Source organism: Haemaphysalis longicornis, unplaced genomic scaffold (assembly GCF_048455015.1).
Source record: "Haemaphysalis longicornis isolate Haplotype H1 unplaced genomic scaffold, Haemaphysalis longicornis Haplotype H1 scaffold_1, whole genome shotgun sequence".
Lineage (NCBI taxonomy): Eukaryota > Metazoa > Arthropoda > Arachnida > Ixodida > Ixodidae > Haemaphysalis > Haemaphysalis longicornis.
The window spans coordinates 250,748,855-250,772,496 of record NW_027526203.1 but is presented as its reverse complement, the minus strand read 5'-3'; the positions used below and the strand labels follow the sequence as shown (position 1 = coordinate 250,772,496).

Below are 23,642 nucleotides of genomic sequence, written 5' to 3'. Positions count from 1 at the left end.
CCTCGCGGCGACCGCTCGGCAGTTAACAAAACCAAGAAAATGCCCAGCTCTCGTGTGTTCGTGCCTCGCGACGGCCGCCCAGCGTCCCCTGGCGCGTTTGTCAAGCAAAGTTCTTGCTTTACTCCTCGCATCAGAAACCTCAGTTTCTCTTTTTCCATCATATCCGGGTCCGCGCGAGGAAATAGTCGTTAAGTATACCCACTTAGAGAGATTGGCCAAGATTAGCAAAAATAAAAGAGAAAAACTCCAGCATTAATCGCGGCAACACGAGCTCGGAACGATAACTACACGTCATAGCGTGCGCCCCGCCCCTCCAAGGTGATGCCCAATGATTATCACTTCCAAAAAATGAACGAAGCTCACATTTCTAACAACAGTCATGGATTAAAGGCCGTTGCGGTAGCGAAGAAGAAGCAAATCGGCGGCAATCGTGGACTTAAATCTTCGTGATGGTCGTGAAGGTTGCGTACACTTTCGCTACCTTCAAGTATTACGCGTTAGTGTAAGCTTCGTTCATTTTTTTAGACCCCGATGTCGCTGACGACGCTTTTCTTTTTCAGAATCCGCACCTATACGCTCCTGACCGATCCTCCAAGGATCACCGTTCTTGAGATTCCGGCCAAGGAAGGCATTGGGTGGGTGTACTAGTCAATTGACTGATAGACTAGTCATATATAGTTTGGCGGTAGCAGTAGCAGCGTGACAAGTTGCATACAAAAAGTGTATGAATTAGGAACCCGCTTGATCACATTGCTGCAGTACCCTTTTAAACGCCTCTAAAATATTTTCGTACACTTTTTAAACCTCTTCAACTATTTTAAAACACGGCTAATAAGCCCGTCCAGTCCTTAAATTCGGTGACCGCAAAATAGTCAAAGTATGAACCCCCTACCGTCATGAGACAGACAGTCGCTAAAACGTTTTCTCTCTTTCCCTCGTTCTTCAAAGTCCGGAATTTGTGTAACGCTTGGGTGACGCTCCATAAGCAATACCGCTTCTATTGACCGGTTTTCTTTCCTTTGCATGAAAAAAGAGTTTTATAGCCGCTTTAAAAAAAATCACTACAAAAGCCAAGAAGAGGAGGAGGTGTTGGAGGAATAAACTTTTATTAAACCGCAGGGTGCTGGTGTCAGGGGCACCCGCCCGGTGAGAGGAGTCCTCAGTCCAGGACCCCTGAAGTCTACGGAAATTTTTCACCGCTCTCTCCACCAACGTTTGGGATTTAAAAAAGGGTGCGGCGAGGAAATCGTCAGTAAAAATTGCGAACACGATTGCAATAATTAGAGTTGAGTATAAAAATGCGATGCGTATTGGACCTAACGCAGTGCGTGCATCAATGTTACATAACATTGAAGGATTGCAGAATGCAAATTGATAAGAAACCCCGTGACGTGAATTGTTATTCATTTATCTGCTTCTCCGACGCAGGCATTGTTCATTCAGTCGCGCTGCTGCGAAGTAAACACGGGGAATTTTCTTTTCTTGTGTGTAGAGTGTGGGCATGAGCCTCAAGGAAGGGTTGATAGTATAAATAAATAAATAAACCAATAAATAAATAAATAAATAAATAAATAAATAAATAAATAAATAAATAAATAAATAAATAAATAAATAAATAAATAAATAGGGGAGAGGGGATAGTGGCAAAACAGGGCCGTGTTCAAGTTTCTTCAGACTTGCGACTGTAAAAACTTCGGAGTTCTTTCCTCCCGTCACTGGAGAGTTGCTGACTAAAGTTTGTGAGAATTTGTCGTTACGATTGTCATCTTTATACGTTTAGTTATGAAGCAACCAATGAAATCGCCACGCGTTTAAGCCCTGTTCCCATTAAAGGTAGGGTTTAAATTTTTTTGCCCAAAATTTGCCACTGCCTCTTTTCCCTGCTACTTCTTGCGAGCCAGTTTTACTATTTTGCATGCTGTTTTAAACTTGCATAGCCCTTCGAAGAAACCACAGAGGGTCCGGCACAACTTGCGACGTAGCAGTGTTTTTTCAAGCGGCAAGCTTAAGGCCACACGTATAGCCGCATTGAAATCAGCCCGCAAGGAACATGTACTTCTCGGAACGACGCGGTAATGAAGATCAAGGGAGTCAAGCTAACGCCAAGTCTCCGTCAGAAGGCAAACAGTATTGCAAGAGGATCCGTCGCCATCGCTCCTTGATTGGATGCAAGGATCCAGCTCCAAAATGAGGAAAGTCTGACGCGAAACCGATTTCAGTGTGCACGCGTAATCCGCATTTCGCCCGTCAAGCAACCGGCAGCGAGCAATATTCGTCCTTGGGTTGCATACCGCGGCGGCTCGCGGCACGTGCTCATTCTTTCCTGCGCGTGCGCGATAAGTCGCGGAAAACGGAAGGAAATGTCTCTGTCAGTGTCGGCGGCGACGGTTGGTGTTGCACGCCTCTGTTGTGACGCCTGGTCTGGCCAACCGGATAGGAGGAAGCCTGTTTTGTCGCGAGATAGCGTTTTGCTTGCCGCTCCTTCCGTGCCAGGTGTGGCGGCAACGCTCGCGCGCATTATATAAAGATGCCCAAGTTCCTGCCGAGCACAATTACCGGCTCTCGAGTCTTTTAACATTCACCCGAGTCGTAGCGAGAGGCCACCTTTGGGAAGTCATGAAGGCGATCTTGGTCTGCCTGCTGCTCGCCGGTGCCGTGCTTTTAAGCTCTGCGCACCATGAGGAACTTTGCGGTAAGATTCATATGCGTGGAAGAACGCTAACAAGTTTGATCCATTTTTATTACTCTAAAAGTTCAACATGGGGCTTAAGTAGATGTTTTATGACCTGTTCTGACGTGAGTAACTATTGTTACATGATGTTTCGGTTAGGCCATGATGTTATGGAGGGGCGGAGAATTCGGCAAATTTTCTATCATAAACGAACCTGCTAACGTCAGCTACAAACAAAATGGAAATAATTTTCATGGCATTAATCATAAAGCAGGGCATTAAAACCGGGTATGGCAGTAGCCGTCTTTGATTACATTTTGCACATCTTGATGGTTGCCTCGAGGTTTCGCTCCTCTAACACATTTTTTTAATCATTTTTAAATGTAGTTATTGTTACACCAATTGTCCGCTGATGTTTTGGCAGTAGTAAAGGTATGGTGGATAAACAAGAAGCGCTGGCAACGTGAAGGCCACAGTGCGAAGTCGTTTGTACTGTGGAAAGCGGTGGACTGCTTTTTTGCCACCCTCAGTTTTTTGTGACACTTGTACCAAAAATATAGAATAAAGTATGATTGATTGATTGATTGATTGATTGATTGATTGATTGATTGATTGATTGATTGATTTATTGATTGATTGATTGAAGGACCTCAGGAGGGGTAGGGGTCGAAGGGTGATGATGGAACCTGTTGAGAAATGTTGGTTGTTTCTCCACGCAGATAAGCAAGGTCGCCAGCTCAGGTCACAACTGCGGTGTATTCAGGGAAGGATTTCAGCGGCGGTAAGCTCTACCCCTTGTTGCTTTCTTATAGCATTTTGAAGCGTAAACGGGTGCCTATACTCGTGCAGTAATTAATTTGGAAGCGACTGAATCAGCCTACAACTGAGCTTGTTTGGTTTTTTAACCAATGCGGGGTGTCTGGAGTGCCGTCAGCCAGCTCTTTTGCTGCGCCTTGGAGACAACAGCGTTAGTTCCAGGATTGTCGGACGGCGCTTAAACTTACTTTTATAGCGTTGCAGTTCTACGGTGTCGCAGTAGTAAGCTACGACCGCGTATACTTTCTCTCATATTGAAGTGCCGTCCGACGGAACTGCCTCTCAGTCTGCACTGCGCGAACGCAGAAAGTTAGACTAGTTGGGTCCTTGTTAAATGAGGCATAATTTCCAAGCGGAAGAAGACGGGTCCACAAAAAATAGAGCATGGACAGGACATTCGCTAGCCCACCATTTCCCGTCTGTGTTGTTTTCTTGTGATCCCGTTTTTTATGGACAAATTACGGAAAAAGGCAGAACGACGTGTAACACATGGTATTTCCACAATAATGCAGATTTCGCGAAAGTTCCACGTGTAATCGTTATTATAGCATAAATGGAGATAACTGGTCGACCGAAATTTTGAAAAACTAAAAAATAAGAAAAATATAAAATATTTACGGGACGTGGCGAACCGTGCACAACGCCCTGTACGACTTTTCACGTGTGTACTTTCCCGCTGTCTTCTTGTTTTCCTTTCCTTTTTTTTCCCCTTTCTTTTAGTTTTTTTTTTCTTCAATACGCGGTAAGCTTACCTTACCTTTATTGGAACCCAAAACTGCGGAAGCGTGACTTGGTTTCGGAGTGGTGCCCCTGCGCCACGTCGTCGTCTCACACAATTGGGGTTTCAACCGGGAACATTTTCTTACATTATTGCTCTCCACTTTGCGCGTTTACGTCAAATCATGAATATAATCCATGGCTTCGGACGAGTCGTCTGTAAGGCAGAATGAGTTAAGACACGCGTTCCCAAGACGACACCCGCAATCCGATCGTCACATTTGATCCACACATGCGGCCGTATACGGTTGCAAAATGCAAAATACTGCACCCGTTAGCCTGTGTCCGTGGATTTAAGAATCGTTTAAAGCAGAAGAAACATCGAGCACATTAAAGGGACACTGAAGTGAATTTGTCAAGCTCCCGTTTGTGCTTGCACTGCGTAGACTGGCTCAAATTAGCACACTTTTCATCGTTTATCCGGTCGACAAATCGGTAATTATTTTACAAAGCGCGAAAGAAGAAAAACTACCATGCGCAGTTTGCGGCGGCCGCACCAACTAAGGCTGTGACGTTGGGAGGAGGGGCGCCGTGATTGGACGATGCCCAAGGTTAGCAATCAAACAAGTTTCGGTTTCGGTTTCGGTTCTGTAAAACATAACCAATGGCGTTGTTGGATGGGCATTCTCAATATCTCAGTAATCATCGTACCGCGCTTCTGCCATGTTGTCGGCTGTAAAATGCACAAGATAAGCCTCCCAGGACGGCTTGTAGTCGTAGCATTCACTAGCCGAGACCTACGCAGTGCATGAACGCCCTCCGCGTACCCGCAGACGCCCAAATGTCATGCGCTTTTCCCCCATATTTGGAGCTTGCCTCCCTCATGCCTGTATCGTAAAAAGCGTGTTCGCACCAGGCCAAGGGTCTGTTCATTCTGGCCTGTGCCCACTGCCTGCAAGCAGTCGGTGCTTATGACAACATCACGCCAACGAGAACTCGCTAGCGCGCCAGTGCGAGCCTGCGCGCGTTTTGTGAACTAGTTCGTGTAGCCATGAACGTTGCGGCCCAAAAAAAGGTGAACTCAATATAGAAAACATCGGCGGAAAACAAAAAAGTTAACTTACAAAAAAAAAAAGCACGTACCCGCGGGGATTCGAACTCGTGACTTGCAAAACACTTGCGGTGACATACCCAGCGCCCCAGACCACTGAGCCACGGAGCGGGATAGGAAAGCCTTGCTAATATAGGGTATATATTGTATAACCGGTTTACACTTTTATTTAGTTTTGGCATTTCAAGCAGCTTAGGTGGCTATTTGTTGTACTACGCTCGTGCAGTAAGCGTCGCCCGAGTTTCCACAGTAGCTCACGTCTAGCAATTGCATTTCGTAGACGGAAAAGCGTTCGCAGATGCGTAGTCGTGCTGCTGACCGCTGTGCTTGTTCGCCCAGCGCAAAAAAGTGCTTCCCGCGCCCTAGTTTTACGCGGTACGGTAAAAATATCAGTTGATTTTATTTCCTTAGTACCTATATTGACTTCGCTGACTCTTCTCCCGCCTTCAAGAGGCCTTATATTTTCCTACTGGCGTACCAGTCAGCGAAGCGTCGCATGTGCGCTTGTGCAGCGTGTGAAGCGACCTTGACTTGGAGCTAGATACAGTGTACAAACAAACCAAGTAAAGAAAGGCACATTCTTCCATTCACAAACGTGTCCTGGCTTCGTTTCAACTAAGCGAACGAATTGCGACCAAGCTATTTTTTTTAACCTCCTTGATTGCGACGACCCGCCGGCGGCCGGCGGACGAAACGCTGGGCCGACTGACTCTGTCTGAAGGCCGGGGAGCCGTGCGATAGCGCAGCCAATTGCCAGCTCATCCCCTCCTGACGTCACACGAAAACGCCACAGAAAATGGGCGAGCGTAAAGAGAGGAGGACAGCATTTTCGAATTAGTTTTTCTACTAAATAAAATCGCGTAAACGCGCCTAGAGTGGTCGAAACATGGCCTGGGGACTCCGGACTACAATTTGCGCTAGTAATCCCGCAATGTTTACATATCACTTCAGTGTCCCTTTAAAGCTAAAGACAAGCACATAATATCAGTTCTATTTTAATCAAAAGTGCGTAGTGGAGTAGTCGCTTCGAAAAGAACACGAAACGTACGCATCTCGATTAAAAGAAATGGTTATTGCAACGACTTGTTGTAACGAGGAACAGCACCCACCATCGAAAGTAACGTTACCAGCGCTGCCACATAGCAGCCAAGTGGGAGGAACAGACAGCGGAGCAGGGACCGAATTCTCTACAACGACGGGCACACTTTGAAATGACGCGGTATTGGCATGTAAATGCATGTATTCTTGGGTTCGGAAGTCCTGCCGGTGACCTGTACTGGCCGACAAACTGTAGAAATGTAGAAATGTAGAACTGTAGAAACTGTAGCGTGCCCCCGCTCCCCCCATCTGGAGTCGTTGGGAACATTATAATCACCCTTCTCCTCACCTCCAATTACCACTATACAGAGCATTCTTAGATGTTGAAGAAACAGAGAATTCTTACATGTTGAATCAGCCTACTCCTGAAAGAAAGACTGATGATGATGATGATGATGATGATGATGATTTCTATTGGTTTTCCCTTTGTAGCGGGATTATGACGTGTCATCTTACCAAAAAGGACTAATATACCTATATTTCACACTCTTGGTTCAATGCTAGCGCTGCTTATAAGCAGCGCTAGTATTTGTGCCTGCTCCTATAGGGCAGGCACAAAAAAACTTATTAGGCCCAAAATACTTTTTTTTCCTGTTATAGGTGGTAACTGTCCTAGGCAATATTCCCCCTCTCTGCTTTTCGCCCACCAGCATTCTAATCTTCGTTTCGTCGCCTCGACAGCATTGTAATTAACTGAAACGACCCCCCCTCCCCCTCTTTGACACACGCCTCACCCGTGGCCCCGGGTAAGCCCCATACTATACAGCGCCGAACCCAATAGCGATCGCCTATCCACCAAAAGGCGGTGGCAATGTAAAGAAAAATTATGGTCGTATGTAGTACAGCCCCCAAACGTTAGGATCGCTGCAGTCACGGGACAGAAATTCTTTTGCAGTGCGCAGCCAGAAGTGGCGTAGACCGGAGATTCCGAGCGGAACGCGTTCCGCTCCCCGCTAGCAGACGACGCTCGCTTTCCTAGCGCAACTCGCAACCGCAGCGCCGCGGTGGCGAGAGTCGCGACCGGCCGCCTTCTCTCCACGGCCGCGGCGGGGAGATACGGAACTGAAACTAAAGCGTGGCAAACTGTTCGCATGGCGACGCAGTGAAACATCCCCCTCGCGAGGGGCACGATCAAATGCAGAGCATTTGCGGGGGAGCACGACGTGAAGTAGTTTGCGTTACGTTAATGTTGTTGCACTTGTGGCAACTGCTGACGAGAGAGCGCTCGCAGTAAAATTGGCAGCCTCGGCGCACGTTGAGTCCGAGAGAGGGGAGCGAGTGTCCTTGAAACGTGCCTGGGCGCGCTATCGAATGTTGATCGCGCCGATAGCGAAACGTCTGAGCCGGGCATGTCGAGGAGAGCGATGCAGACTACTACGGACGCCTAAAACGGGTGACATCGTGAGTTATAGAAATGCTCTGCATTTAAAAAAATCGCGCCAATCCACCCCGTGAATGTGGTTGGAAAGCAAAGCTGTAAACGGCACCCATGACGATTTCCCATGCGACGTCACTTAAATTCACTCACATCGCTCTACAAATAGTAAAACCAGAGAAAAGTGAATTGCACTTAACAACACCATTTATTACTTCAAAGAGATATTCTTGGTAAGGTTAAATCAATGCATGATGCATGAACGGTGTTTGGTTGAGTTGTATTGGTGTAGCACAAGCGTGGAAACTTTTTTTTATATAAAATTAAAGCTCTAACCCGGTGTTAGACGATCTGACTTCTCCGTCTCTTCGCTGCGGACGGAGGCGGCGAGATTGGCGGCAGAGGAGGAGGAGGCGGAAGAAATACTTCTGTTCAGATTTCTGAACGGCCCAGAGTGCAGTCCTGGGGAGTGATTCCTTCTTCTGTGGGGCCCACATTCATTCCACGCGGACTGTGTTCTGTCCACCTGCTGGAGCTATGTAGGTAGAGAGGGCCTGGACAGCAGCATCTCCCATTGCTCTTGTTGGGTAGTTGACGGAAAGAGAGGAGGGTGCTCATGGCTAAAGTCGCACACCCCGATTACGGGGCCGAGTGTTCCTACTTCTGAGCAAAATTAACATTCAGCGTAGTAGCGATTCGGATAAATTAAGTGAAGATGCGTAGGCTGTGGGAAGGAGCCCGAATTGTACGAGCCGTAGGGTAGTTTGTTGTTCCCTGGAAAGTTCAGGGTAAGGCGAAGTTACGGTCTGTCTCAGAAGGCGATAATGCTGTGTTATCTCCCTGAGCGTGACGAGCGGATGACTGTCCTCGTGCAGCTCCATAGCACGGGAGGTAAAAGCGCAGGCTTGTCGGGTGGGCATATTTGTTGCCCTCCATTGAAGCGTGAGGGGGTGTCCAGATGATCTGTATGTAACTGTTTGGGGAGTGGTTTTTTAGCACGCGCAGTGCAGGTCAGGACACCCAACTCGACTGGTTATTCCAGTAGGCTTGCTTGGAATCGGTGGCTACCCTCCGAACCCCTGGTTGAGTGAGAGCCAAGGTGATGGCTGCCTGTTCTGCTGCCGTCATTTATTGGGTCCTAAGCGAGGTACACGCAAGGAGGTTGGTTCTGTAGGTAGCCACGATGACGGCGTATTGCTGCCCTCGATGTTTGGAGGCGTCTGTGTAAATAACTGCATGATCCCCACCGAGGGTGGTGTTTAGCGCTTGAGCCCGTGCTTTTCGGTGACCCTCGTCATGTGATGGGTTCATATTTCTAAGCAAAAAGAGCATCTTTAGTTTTGGTCGCCAAGAGTCTGGTAGTACGTCAAGCGGAGTGACATTCTGGGCTGCCCAGCCAATCTGGTGCAGCATGCGGTTACCCACCGCAGTTCTGAGTCGGATCTTCTGGTTAGAAAGATGGCCTTCATCAGCTCTTCCACCGTGTTGTGGATCCCCGTGCTAAGCAGCCTCTATGTGGACGCACTCATGAGAAGACCAATGGCCTGCTCGACCGCCTTTCTAATCACTATATAAAGCATCTCTATGTCTTCCTTGTCGAGAAGAAGACACGGGGTTGACGTAAGGGACTCTCGAGAGGACAAAAGCTTCAAATAATTGAAAGGTACCGGATTCCTTTAGGCCTCGCTTCTTGGTGGCAACTAGCCTGATCATGTGTATAATTTGATTGATGCTGTTTTACAGAGGCTGCAAGGAGACGTCACTCTTGGTGTTAGCCTTGAGATGTAGGCCCAGGATGTTGATGCTGGGGCTTGGAGTGATGGCCTGGCCATCAAGGAGTATTTGAATGTATTCCTTTATTTGGCGTGAGGGCGGACGACAAGGAGCTGTGATTTTTTACGTGAACACTAGAGGCCACAGGCTTTAGCTCATTGGCGTACTAGAAGTGAGATGCCATGCATTGGTGTGAGCTTCCTTTAATTTTTGTAACTCTTAGCACATGAGCAAGGTGCGCACAGGGATGCTAGACGGGCATGAGTGGTCGCGTGACGCTTTCACGTGGCATTCAGCGAGAACTCAGGGGGTAAACCCGTAGATGTGCTTGGTGAGTACACCACCTGTCTTCCCCGTCTTCGCGTGGTCTCGTAGCTAAATCGGTAAGACGATGGGCTCTCGCTTTGTTGGTCTATTAGTTCCAGGTTCGATTCCCGGCGGTGCGAGTAAATTCTTTTATTGTTCGCTGGAGTTTTCTGGTGACACCAACGGTCGCGAAAGAACCTTTGGGGGGTAGAGGTAAAAAGCTTTGCTTTAAAAACAGCGGTGGATAGTGCTCCGATTTTCCGTTGGAAGTTGTGGCGACCGTACGTGGTTGGTTTCCCGTACGGTCGCCACTGGCTGCATGCCTGTACGCCGAGGTTACCGTCGGCTGCGGCGTGTCTGCCGGTAGGGCTGGTGTGCCGACTGGCGGTTGGCGCCACCGGCGATGTGCCGCAGAGGTTGCCGTCCACTTTGGCGTGTCTTCCCGTTCGGCGGTTGAGAAGAGAATTTATTATGAAACCACATATCAGCACGCAGCGACTAGTGGTAACAGCGCTGCCCGAAAAACACACACAAAAAACAATCAGTTTCCAAGTACTCCGGGCAGCCTACACTTTGCAGAACAATTCTCTGTGGTGATGAAACAATTAAGCTACTCTGAAATCAATGCACACAAAGTTCACATGTGTTCAAAGAAACAGTTCAGAAACTCGTTGAAAGTCAGTACGGCACAATAGTGATGCTCAGAATGTTATTCCTGACCGCTATAAAACGCGTGGACCAGCGTAACAGGAAGGCTTCTACGCCTAAAACTGCCAACTCATTGTCTAAGTGATTCATAAGCATTGACCGCACACGCCACAGCAATGGAAACATCGCCCGTTGCGGTCGGGCGCGAAGACACGCGGCACCACGATTTCGCCATAATACAAATGCACCAGCACACATAAGGAAGTTCACCAACGTGTCATTTGAACGTGTGCTCATTCTAAGTGTAACACCAAACAACCTGCTTAGCACAGTCCAAAACGTTGCCGCTACACGACACTGAAACAAGGCATGTTCCAATGTTTCCGTGTGCCCGCAGTGCGGGCACCGTGAGGAACGCACGATGCCGAATCTCGCGAGACGGTCACACGTCGGAAGAACTTGCCAGCCACGCAACCATCCGAAATCCCTAACATCAGAAGGAAGCTCCGTCGAAGTCAGCTGATGCCAACGGACACCGCGTGATCTTGTTGTCTGCTGATTATCTAATTGGTTTATTGCCAATTTTTCGCACAATTCGCTTGCTGTACTTTCTCTGAAATTTAGGCTTGGCAAGGTAGACTGGACGTTCCTCAGTGTTTTGACTACATAGGCATAAAATGGCGGTGACTGCTCAGCAGAGGGACCGGCAATGCGTTCGTCATAAAACATTGATCGGTAAGTTCCCAGAAAGTACTGCAGCAGCGCCCTCCCTGGGTACTCAGTTGAGTCCACAAGGTCGAACACTGCGCGTACGGCCAGCACGCTACACATGGTTTGCAAGCAAGGCAGACTGAAACCACCCATTGACTTGGGCAGTCTCAACAGCGCACGCGACACTGTTTCTGTCTTGCCCGCCCAAAAGAACGACCCGAACTTCGTGGCGAGCTGACGGGTGAAATGGCGCGGCGGTTTCGCTACGTGTGCTACATAAAAAAGCGCCGCCGAGACGGACGACTTAATTATGTAGCTGCGCTCTGCGAGGGAAAGTCTGAACTTTGACGCAACCTCAAGACGCTGCTCCGCTGTCTCGAGGAGTCGCTTCCACGTACTACGCGCCACTTCACCCGAGGAATGAAAAACCACACCAAGTACTCGAACACCCGTAACCCATTCTACATCGCCCGCTAGTCTAGATGCAAATGTGCCGAAGCGCACCGCCATACTTTTGCCCCTGTTCAGTCGAGCTCCAGACAGCTCACCGTACTCATAAAATAGCCGCATAAACGCTTGGTAGCTGTCCTCGTCCCGAATGAACAGGGACACATCGTCCGCATACGCAGACACTTTGACTTGGCCTATGCCAGGCAACGGGAAGCCGCGGATGGCAGTGTTTGCATCGATACGGCGGAGCAGCGGGTCTAGACACATGACAAAGAGCAGAGGCGACAAGGGGCATCCCTGCCTTATCCCACGGGTGACGGAGAACGGACTACTTAATAGTCCGTTGACAAGGAGTCTAACCCTCACGTTCGAGTACAGCAGCTCAAGCAACGTTACAAAGTCGGCGGGAAAGCCGTATTGACGCAAAACGCCTGACAGGTATCGATGTTCCACTCTGTCGAAGGCTTTCGCTTGATCTAGGGAGATGAAGCAGCCAGAGGTGCTAATCTTCGTCGCATAGCTGAATAAATCACGCGTCAATGCCAGGGACGAGAAAATCGTGCGACCTGGCACGCTGCACGTTTGCGCTTGGCTGATAATGTCGGGTAAAACGGCACTGGTGCGTCTAGCCAAAATGGATGCTACAATCTTGTAGTCCGTGTTGAGGAGTGTGATCGGTCGATACGCCTGGGGCTGCGTGGGATCCCCGCCTGGCTTCGCGATCAAGATAACGCGACCCTCACGGAACGATTCTGGCCTTACTCCATGGAGAAAAAAGCCGTTCACCATGTCGAGGAGCGCACCCTGAATAGCCGGGAAAAACCTCTTGTAAAACCCAGCAGGAATCCCGTCAGGCCCAGGCGCCGACGCACCATTCAATTTTTTAACACACTCGCCGAGCTCGTCAGCATCCACGGGAGCACACAGCGAATTAACAAGGTGGTCTGGCACACACGGCAGCACCCCACAAAACGCACTAAGCTTGTCCTCAAAATCCTCTGCATCCCACGACGCGTTCTCGGTCGAGAAAAGGGTGGCAAAATGTCTTACGAAGACCTCGGCTGGCGCCGCCGGCAGCCACTGCTCTCCTCCCCGTCGTCAGCAGGTTTTCTAAGACGAGGCGGCTAATTTCGGGCAGCCATGTTTAGACGATGGCATGATCCCAAGATGCTAAAATTCTGCTCCACTGCCCGGTACGACTACAGTGACAACAAGGGAAAAGGAATATATTAACGGCCACACAGCAATTTGTTAACGCGTACATTGTAATAGGGATCTGGAATACGTACATTGTATGCAAAAAACACAGGGGGAGTAAAACGCGAACGAAGCAGCGGCTCGTCGTTCCCCTCGCGACGAACAAGGATGCAGGCGAGAGGCAACGACGATGGGGATGGATCGGGCTCGTGAAAGCAGTAGAGTTCCAGCACGACGCAGAACGATGTCCAGACCGTGAAATTCAGTGCGCACAAATATTGCTACATTGCGATCGCTTGACAACTGCTCTTCACTGGCGACTCGTGTAATCGTCGACCGTAAACAGATTTTCTCATCTGCGTCTCCAGCCCACCCAAAACACCGCCATATGTTTATCTCCGACGACATCCTTTTTTCCTAACTGCTTTTCCGCAGGGACTGTGGTTCTTTGTTTCTCACGATTAAACATGTGCAACAGCAAACATTTACCGTCACTATTAATATGCCCGTTACGATGTAACTACGAAAGCCTTGTCGCACTAAAAATTATGCGCAATAACGCTTCCAGCATGGCGGATCCAAATTAATCAGATTGATGAGAAGGAATGGAAGTGTTTGTTCGTATGTTTAAAGACCAAATTTTATTACTGAGCGAGTTTCCTTTCACTGTTAGTAGCTCTTTACTTGAGGTTTCCTCGATTTGGCTGCACTTTGTGCACTAGTTCACAAAAGTGTCGTGCAAGCGCAGCGCCAGTTCTTTCAGTGCAAGTGCAGCCGTACACTAGCGCTTTCCGTGCAGCGGCCGAATCGAGGGCAAAAGTGCGCAAACGTCGTCTGCTGCGGTCCGTGTTTGCGCGCTCGCGTTTTTTGTTTTTTTTTTCGAAATGTCGTCACCCTGCACTCACCTTGTGTTTCGTACACAAATGCACTATCTTGTTGCACGTAACGACCATTCTCGTCTAAAACGGGAAACGCTCTCGGTGATACTCCGTTTACTGACACAAGTATCATGCTGGAGCCGTCTGCTACGATACGCACCAAAAAAAGCGCCAAAGCACGCTGCACCTTGAACGAGACGAGAACTCGCGCAGAGGCTAGTGCAGAAGTGTAGAAGAACTCGTGCAGCACAGCGTCAAATCGAGGGCCGAAGTGCAGGTGGCGCAAGCTGTACTGGCAAATCGAGTGCGAGAGTGCTGCACCGCCTCAACTAGTGCAAAAAGTGTAGCCAAATCGAGGAGACCATTGGTTGGCACTTCGCAGAGAGAGCGCAGTACCTCGAGGACGCAGAGGCGCCCATATGTTGTATGAAGCCGTATTTTGTGAAATTTAATCCTTTTTTGCAAGAGGGCTATGCGCTCAAGTGGACAATAGATATAGCATATACAGTCTAACAAATAATTGAAACTGTTTTGTTGCGTTTTAATTACTCGTTTTAGATAATGTTTGGGTAGCGCCGAAGTGGAGGAGGTAGAAATTAGGTTCCTTTTTAGAAACCCTGATAAAGGTTTTTAGTCGGCAACCTTATACACTTGCGTTTCAGATCGTATTAGAGCTTAAATTAAGTGCCAAAGCATGGCCGCGCACTGGAGCTATCACGACCGAAATGATAGAATGCCAATATAGTAATTAAAATTTGAATGGCGCTATGTTTTTACACATGGTGGACGACAGGGAAAGGAAGGCTATAGCGGCAGGATTACAATTGCCTTTTCTGTGATCCATGAATAAAAACTTAACGCAATAGAAGGATTAATCAACATCAGCTGGCCCTTCTCCTAGCTTTATTCAGCATATACGACGCAACATTTAGGGACGCATGTGTGAAGTGAAAAGCTGGTTGCGAGATTTTGAAACAATTAAGCTGGCTAGCTTTAACAATTAGGCGCCTCCAATTCCGCGGTATGGATGTGCATTCTTAACACAATAATTAAAAACTCATTAATATAAGTTTTCTACTAAAAGGGGCGATCGCCTATTATTTCGCTCATAAAATCAACCCGGTATGCACGCTTCGTGAAAGAAAAAAATGCAAAATTCTTACTAACAACTTCTTTCAATACCAAACAAAATAAATAAAATACAGCTGCGCTCTTGTGTTAGCCTCCTTCGAAAGTATCAAAACTTCCCTAAAAAATCCCGCCATTTGTGTTGTTTTCGTAGCTTTCACGTTTTGTTCGGGAAGGACGTTACTATGAGATGTTGAAGCCAGTGGATAGCCATGTTCCAACGTTGAATGCGGCGTCTGTTGCCAGTCCTGAACCGTGATATGAGGCACATGTTCCTTCACGTCTTCGCGGCAGCCGACCGTGCGTACGAGTCACGTGGTCAACAAGCTACAATTCTGATGAGGGGACTAGTACCGTTAGATTTGTGGTCTTTTTATTGGTTTCTAATGAGATGGGGCTGCGTGTGTCATTGAAGGATGCCTATAACGGTACGGGCACTTGACGTTTGTTTTGTTTGTTTCATTGTTCCGGAAAGAAAGGTTGCGACGGAGGGTGTAGAGACTGAGGGAAATGGGTGATTAAAAGCAATAACGTCGACGTGCCGTGAGACAAAAAGGCATCTCCTTCTTTACATTTTGCATAACTGGTCCCTGTCCTTGCGTATAGTTCAGCAATTTTTAAAGCGTTTCTCACTGATGGCGTCTGTAAAGCGAAAACGCCGAAGTGAAAGAAAAAAAATGCTTCCTGTGGCCAGAATTGAACCTGTGTACCTCGCGTTATGAAGCCGGCGTCTACCCGATTTCTCCATTTCGTCATGGTCGAAGCGGTTTGGAAAGCTTAGACGACAACCAAGGAATCCATCGCGAGAGAAAGCATCGCGTTCAATCGTCGTCGTCGTCGTCGTTTGACTGACGGGTGCATGATTTTTTTTCGTAAGTTTGATACCTACAATAACGATAACTACATATACAGACACACTCAGGATTCACTATAAAAATTCGGACCAGGGTACCATGATGTGGACCCTGTTTGCACGCGACGCAACATGGTGGACGGCCGGCGTGCTGGCAGCAGGAAGCGAGGTACCCGCGTGAGCAATCGGTTGCCCGATTTTAGCGAATGTTAAAAATAACATAAATGGACGCCCTTTGTCAGCCTCGCAAAAGGTTTTCGTAGTTACGCAGCTTCTAGGTTCGCATAAAGTTTTTGTTGTTGTTAAGGGTTTTATTATGAAAGGAAGCCACGTTGGCTCATAAAGGGGAGCGGGAGGGCTAGGGAAAGGGATTAAAGTCTCTCTAGAAAGTCCGTCTCCCTTGACGGAAGCTATCAGCGATTTCAAGACGACCCTATCTGAGTCCGGCAAATCTGACGCGGGTTGGATCCGGGCCTCGCAGGACGACACCTCAGGCGTCCCGAGGTGACGTTCTCGGAGAGAACTGGCCCGACAGTCCCATAAGAGTTGGGCCGTGGTCGGGCGTGTGGCCAGGCCCCCCTCGGCGCACTTGAGTGGCCCCTCAGATGGACCTGGGTTGACTAGTCGTAGGTCTCGGGGCAGCAGTTGGTAGGACGACGAAGGAGAATGACGAGCTGGTCGTCTCCGTCGTGGTTGGTACTTTGAGGACGAAGCCTGAACGTATAGCCTGTGCTACGGTAGCACCTGCGCTTGAGTCTATGGGTGAGGTTTGGAGGTATGGGGGCTCCCAATTCCGTTACTTGGGTTTTTAACCACTGTTTGTGTTTTCATCGCACCATAGATCGATTGGGGAGTCATTGACTCGTGTGTGGCGTAGTCGGCAGGCTGTGAGAGAGCTCGAACGACGCGGCTGGAGAAAAGTGCGAGCGCTGCCTCGTGAGCTCTCTCGTTGTCCCCAATCCCTTGAAGACCACGAGTTCAATGCAAAGTAACAGTAATATCGTTCTTTTTGCTTCGCGACAGGCCATTTAGACGAGGTGTGCTGTGGATGATACCATGTGCCGGGTATCAAAGCCTTGTAGCGCAGTTTAGCGGTCTTTGTAGACATCGACGTGCGTATCGGTCGTCTTTGCTCAAATATGATCGACGGCCCGCGCGATTGCGCGGAATAGCACGCAACAACTGCCCGGTCGTTTGCTTCCGAGTGGGCAACAAAAGTACATTCCTTCATAGCGGAGCGGAGCGCGTGTTAAGAAAATGAGCCCTCACCTCTGCCTTCAGCAATGTCTGTATTCGTGAACACGGGATCTCTACGTGACCTTCCTGCCCTATAAAAGCGTTAACTAATTCTCTGTGCCCATGGTTATGCTTCAGCAACGGTCACTCGTGGCCGGTATTATTTTGTGATGTCTATTTGGCCGATCCACGGGTATATATTCTCGTTTAAGGCTGTGCGCTAGGCATCAAACAAAATGCTACTTACGGCGGGCCTCTATGGTATATTTTACTTAGTCACCATGAGGTTTCTCGATGCCTCCAAACAGTTGCCAAAAAGCGCTCATGTTCTTGTAGCTACAGTTCTCGTGAAGACAACGGCGCCACCTATATAAGGCTCTCGAACCCTAATAATAATAATTTTTTCATCAATAACTTCTCGGTTATTTTTACCGCAAGGTAATTGATGCAGTGTTGAAAGCTGTTGCTTGTCGTGACCACAATTATACGCTGCCTTGCGGTTGTTCTCGGTGATCGCTAACGTGCAGCCCTTTGAAAATCTGTATTTCTTTCTCAGGCGAACCGAAGCTTTGACCAGGCAGTGAGGGCCCTCGGGTGCCGTGACAGAAGCTGCGTCATCAAGAAGTTGTGCGCCGGAGGAGATCTGGTGAGTCGCCGTACAAGGTCAAACGGCGGTGTTCTCGGCGTGTAAATGCTGTCAGTTTTGGCCAGAGGTGGGAGCCGCATCCCAGGAGATGATAGCGAGCATGGTGGAGCACGCCAATTCACCCGCTAGTGCTTGCTTCATGTTTTATTTGTTTATATTAGAGCTAGCTACTCCATATTCTAACTGTTTAGACCAGTTTGCGCCTCCCTTTTTTTACAAAAAAAAAAATGCGTCCAAAGAACTTCTTTTCTTTGCGTCATTCTCCTTTGCGATTGGGTAAGGTCGGACCCTTGCAACACCAAAGGGTGCCGTTTAACACAAAGCACGTCTGAACAAAGAAAATATCTTTAGTAAAGATAAAAGCGACATGGTTTGTCTTTACCAACCGCGGAATGTCGGGCCAAAGCAGCATATATCCTGCGCGCTAAATGTTGTCCAATACACCGCCGCAGGTATGGGCTCGTCGGTTGGTATGTATAAAAAGCCTTTACGAGCTGTGTATCCTACAGGCCTCGCCTAGAGTGCTGCCCAACGGCAGTATAAGCACTCCACTAAAGCCACGTTCACCGCCTTTCGTAAAAAAAAAAAAAAAAAAAAAAAAAAACGCGTCTGGCTTTATTTCTCTCTCCCTAACGTAACGTAACATAACCAAACGAAGAGAAGGCAGTCCTTTAAGACGCCGAAAACTAACCTAATCCATGAAAATTGTAATGGTAAAGACGTATAAAAATACAGAAAGCAAAAGTCGGACTCGAACGCGCACCGCCCTTGAAGTCAAAAGTTACGACTGATATCCTACGCCACGACAGACGGGCCGTCCTGTGCCCGCCTAGGCTCAAACAATCGACTGTCGTCTGACGGAAACTCTAACCATGGCTGCCGCGCTGATCTGAAGCGCCATCGGACGGCACTTTAAACACGGCGAAACCGAAAAACCATAAATCTGCTTCCGCCTCTTTCTCTGTTGTCGAGGCGTGAATTCTCGAATTTACCGCGTGACTCCAGTGTATAATTCAGTTGCGCGATGACACCAGAAAACTCCAAACGCGCATATGCTGCAAAAAACAAAAACGAAAAACTTTAAATGTTGCATGCGCCAGCCCGCGCACAATTTTAAATAACCCCTTATTTATTGTTCCTCAACTGGAATTTGAGGAACAATAAATAAATAAATAAAATAATATTGCGGAGGTAAAAGTACAAGACGCTGTTTGCAAAAGGTCCCGAGGTAGCTGATTGCTTTTATTTAGTTTTTTAAACTCTTGATCTGAGCTATCGTTTCGAACCTTGTGAAGTTAGGGAAGCACAGAGACAAAAATTTACACTTTAAACTGTGGAGCGACTTGTTACGCTATCGCCGCCGTGTGCTCATCCCGCACCAAACATTGGACGCAAGAGAGCATACAGGATTTTGCATCTGTTATGAGTGCCTACGTACTTTCCACACTGGCGTTCACGCAAATGCTAGCTCAATCTAAAAATTTCCCGACAAGAGGGGTTTACGAATATCTCCCATTTAGGGAAATTAGATCACACCGATGCAGTAATGCACGGGTGAAGATTAATAATTTTAACGAAAATGAAAATGATTTGCTAGATATGTAGGTGACGAACTTCTAATTCAGTACGCGAAAAAAAAATATGAAGAAAAATTCATGGGACCATATGCTTCACTGCAACAAAACAATGTCTGAATCCCTCCGATTAATGCGTTTTGTCTTCATTCTCTTCCGCAGGAAGCAGCCATGGAAGAATATTTCCCGGTAAGTACCGTTACAAACCTTTGTGATAGCTGGTGCATTCAATTTTGACGTCTCCCCTACTTCTGCGACTCGCTACTCGAACCCTGCTAAAGAATATATTGCTTGCATGAGGTGCGCTTCGGGTTAGTTCAGGATCTTCGACTGTATTTTGAAGGGCGTTACAGACAGGCGGATAGAAAATGAAGACGAAACGGGACAACGACATCGATAGCGAATGTTAAGGGAAAAAATGGTCACATGTACGCATATCTGCGAACCATTACCCAGCACTTGGAAAACGTCTCATTAATCACATTTTTCAAACAAAAATTGGCTGCGTATCTGCTCCTTTTGTTGCAAATGTCGACAAAAGACGATAGTCTTTGCCGACATTGGCCAAGTAAATGCCTCCCTTCGCTTTCCCGCTCACCTCTCATGCTGTTCCTCTTCCATCGCGTTCCTACCAAGGTAAACACGCTAAAGGTTTGCTCAAGTCGATTTAAATTTACCGCGTTCCACTCCTCCAGGCTGGGTGCTTCGATGACAGCGCCGTCGTACGGCGGAGACGAGCGTGAATCGAGGCGCCCTACTTCAACGTTTATAGAACCACGTTGCCCTACTCCACGTGCGTTCCAAGCAGATTGTGTAATCTATCTAGTGGGACCTTTTGTAACTGTTGCCGGTTGATTTCTCAAAATGGCGCCAGAAGCTGTAGTGGCGCGGGCGACAGCAGGCGACGGCGGAGTGAATTTTTTTTCTGAACTTGATGAGGTATTTAATTTCGCAAAAATCAAGCATGTATGATTTTTTTATAAAGGAACACTGCAAATATCACTTCTGTATTAATTTGTTGTCTTTTATTCGCGCAATGCCTTGTTCTTGTTCAACAATGTTGACAAGTATGAGCAATACACCGGATTTGGACGTTTTGATTTGGCTGCGAGTATATAAGACTATTGCGCAGACCTTTTATCACTTTGGCCGGGGGGCTGAATCGAGTCACAGACAGACAGACAGACAGACAGACAGACAGACAGACAGAAAGACAGACCAAAATTTCTGGGTTTGAGTAGCCCAAGAAAGACTATCGTCTTTAAAAAAATCGCGCCAATCCACCCCGTGAATGTGGTTGGAAAGCAAAGCTGTAAACGGCACCCGTAACGATCACCCATGCGACGTCACTTAAATTCACTAACATCGCTCCACAAATAGTAAAACCAGAGAGAAGTGAAATGCACTTAACCACACCATTTATTACTTCAAAGAGATATTCTTGGTAAGGTTAAATCAATGCATGATGCATGAACGGTGTTTGATCGAGTTGTACTGGGGTAACACAAGAGTGGAAACATTTTTTATAAAATTAAAGCAAGCTCAAACCCGGTGTTAGAGGATCTGACTTCTCCGTCTCTGCGCCGCGGACGGAGGCGACGAGATTTGCGGCAGAGAAGAAGCAGGAGGAGAAAGAAATACATCTGTTCAGATTTCTGAACGGCCCAGAGTGCAGCCCTGGGGAGGGATTCCTTCTTCTGTGGGGCCCATATGCAGTCCGCGTGGCCTGTGTTCTGTCCACCCGCTGAAGCTGGGTAGGTAGAGAGGGCCAGGACACCATCATCTCCCATTGCTCTTGTTGGGTAGTTGACGGAAAGGGAGGAGGGTGGTAAGGGCTAAAGTCGCACACCCCGATTACGGGGCGGAGTGTTCCTACTTGTGAGCAAAATTTACATTCAGCGTCGTAGCGATTCGGATGCATTAAGTGAAGACGCGTAGGCTGTGGGAAGGAGGCCAGATTGTATGAGCCGTAGGGTAGTTTGTTGTTCTCTCGAAAGGTCAGGGTAAGGCGAAGGTACGGTCTGTCTCAGAAGGCGATAATGCTGGGTTATCTCCCTGAACGTGACAAGCGGGTGACTCCTCGTGCAGCTCCATAGCACGGGAGGTAAAATCGCAGGTTTGTTGGGTGGGCGTATTTGTTGCCCTCCATTGAAGCGTGAGGGGGTTTCCAGATTAGCTTAATGGAACCGTTTGGGGAGTGGTTTTTTAGCACGCGCAGTGCAGGTCAGGACACCCAACCCGACTGGTAATTCCAGTAGGCCTGCTGGGAATCGGGGACTAGCCTCCGAACCCCTGGTTGAGTGAGAGCCAAGCTGATGGCTGCCTCTTCTGCTGCTGTCATTTCTTGGGTCCTAAGCGAGGTACACGCAAGGAGGTTGGTTCTGGAGGTAGCCACGATGATGGCGTATTGCTGCCCTCGATGTTTGGAGGTGTCTGTGTAGATAACTGCATGATCCCCACCGAGGGTGGTGTTTAGCGCTTGAGCCCGTGCTTTTCGGTGACCATCGTCATGTGAGGGGTTCATAACAATATTTCATATTCTTTTATTTTCTCTTGTGGTCGGCGTATTCTTTATCATGTACTTCAATGTCATTCCCTACCAGACGGGCGTCCGTCGAAGCCTCGATTTCAAAGGGAGCATCTTTAGTTTTAGTCGCCAAGAGTCTGGGGGTACGTCAAGCGGGGTGACATTCTGGGCTGCCCAGCCAATCTGGTGAAGCATGCAGTTACCCACCGCAGTTCTGAGTCGGACCTTCTGGTTAGAAAGATGGCCTTCTATAACCTCTTCTACCGTGTTATGGAGCCCCGTGCTAAGCAGCCTCTGTGTGGACGTGCTCATAAGAAGACCAATGGCCTGCTCGACCGCCTTTCTAATCATTATATAAAGCATCTCTATGTTTTCTTTGTCGAGAAGAAGACAGGGAGTTGACGTAAGTGACTCTCGAGAGGACAAAAGCTTCAATTAATCGAAAGGTACCTTTAGGCCTCGCTTCTTGGTGGGAACTCAGCCTGATCATGTGTATGATTTGATTAGTGCTGTTTTTGAGGCGCTGCAAGGAGACGTCACTCTTGGTGTTAGCCTCGAGATGTAGGCCCAGGATCTTGATGCTATTGCTTGGAGTGATGGCCTGGCCATTAAGGAGTATTTGAATGTGATCCTTGATTTGGTGTGAGGGCGGACGACAAGGAGCTGTGATTTTTTACGTGAACACTGGAGGCCACAGGCTTTAGCACATTAGCGTGGTAGAAGTGAGATGCCATGCATTGGTGTGAGCTTCCTTTAATTTTTGTAACTCTTAGCACATGAGCAATGTGCGCACAGGGCCGCTAGACGGGCGTGAGTGGTCGCGTGACGCTTTCACGTGGCATTCAGCGAGAACGCAGGGGGTAAACTCGTAGATGTGCTTGGTGAGTACACCACCTGTCTTCCCCGTTTTCGCATGGGCTCGTAGCTAAATCGGTAAGACAGCGGGCTCTCGCTTTGTTAGTCTATTGGTTCCAGGTTCGATCCCCAGCGGTGCCAGTAAATTCTTTTATTTGTTCGCTGGAGTTTTCTGGTGACACCAACGGTCGCGAAAGAACCCTTGGGGGGTAGAGGTAAAAAGCTTTGCTTTAAAACAGCACCCTCGCAATAGAGTTCAAAATTCAAGAGAGTATTATGTATGACACTAAAAAATACATTGGTGCTTCGCTATCCAAAGGCAACTGCATTTTTAACTCCTTGAACCTTCGTTAAAACCGCCTTGACAAACCCAAAGGGCAGGATTAGTCTGTATGCCTGCATGCTTGCATGTGTGCGTGCGTGCGCGTGCGTGCGCGCGCCGTTTTAAAGACACCCTGTTCACTCCAGATTAGACCTGCATTTCGAAAGAAGAGTTGCCCTGGCCCGCTGCTGTGATGTCGCACTTCTTTGTGATGCCGCACTTCACTGAATTAATCCTGCATTTTTCAACCCCGATTTTCTCGCAGAAGTCCGAAATACTGGAAATTCACAATGCCGCCACCGATTGTGACCCACATGGGCATCACCACCACTAAAAGGATCGACGATGCTCTCCGAACGCGCGACCAACGGACTGCATGGGTTCATATGGCCCAGCGAGACGAAGTAGTTTGCGTGCCAATCCCCGTGCCAAACAGTCGACAACGGAGTCATGTAGCCAAGCCGTCCACCATCGAGTGGCTGCCCTTTCATGACTATGTTTAACCATGAAGTGACAGAATAAATGCTCTCACACCAGCAGTTCGCCACTTTCGGCTTTAATGAAGGACGACTTGCACGGGAGAGCGCACTCGCAAGGGTTCAGAGGCCCCGGTGCGTGGCGTATCGTAACGAAACAAAGTGCTTCATATAAAAGGTAGTCACTGAGACCGGCTGTGGGGAGTGGTCCTTTGTGTCTCCTCTGTTTTGCATGTAGCCCTAGAGCGGTTTTCTCATTTTATATGCAAACAAA

The 23,642-nt window shown here is 48.2% G+C and overlaps 1 protein-coding gene across 1 annotated transcript; it reads left to right on the top strand.

The window, feature by feature from the left end:
- Window positions 1-2,528: 2,528 nt before the first annotated feature.
- Window positions 2,529-23,431, top strand: LOC144144162 (antimicrobial peptide microplusin-like). The gene is made up of 5 exons (XM_077675536.1): window positions 2,529-2,692; window positions 3,391-3,452; window positions 17,525-17,614; window positions 19,351-19,377; window positions 23,158-23,431. The coding sequence occupies exons 1-5, from the start codon at window positions 2,617-2,619 to the stop codon at window positions 23,224-23,226; spliced, it is 324 nt and encodes a 107-aa protein (XP_077531662.1). The 5' UTR covers window positions 2,529-2,616; the 3' UTR covers window positions 23,227-23,431.
- The last annotated feature ends 211 nt before the right edge of the window (window positions 23,432-23,642 follow it).

Coding starts and splice junctions, on each gene's coding strand:
- LOC144144162 (XM_077675536.1), top strand. CDS start 2,617: ATGAAGGCGATCTTGGTCTGCCTGCTGCTCGCCGGTGCCGTGCTTTTA. Junction 2,693..3,390: donor GCACCATGAGGAACTTTGCG/GTAAGATTCATA, acceptor TTCTCCACGCAG/ATAAGCAAGGTCGCCAGCTC. Junction 3,453..17,524: donor AGGGAAGGATTTCAGCGGCG/GTAAGCTCTACC, acceptor TTTCTTTCTCAG/GCGAACCGAAGCTTTGACCA.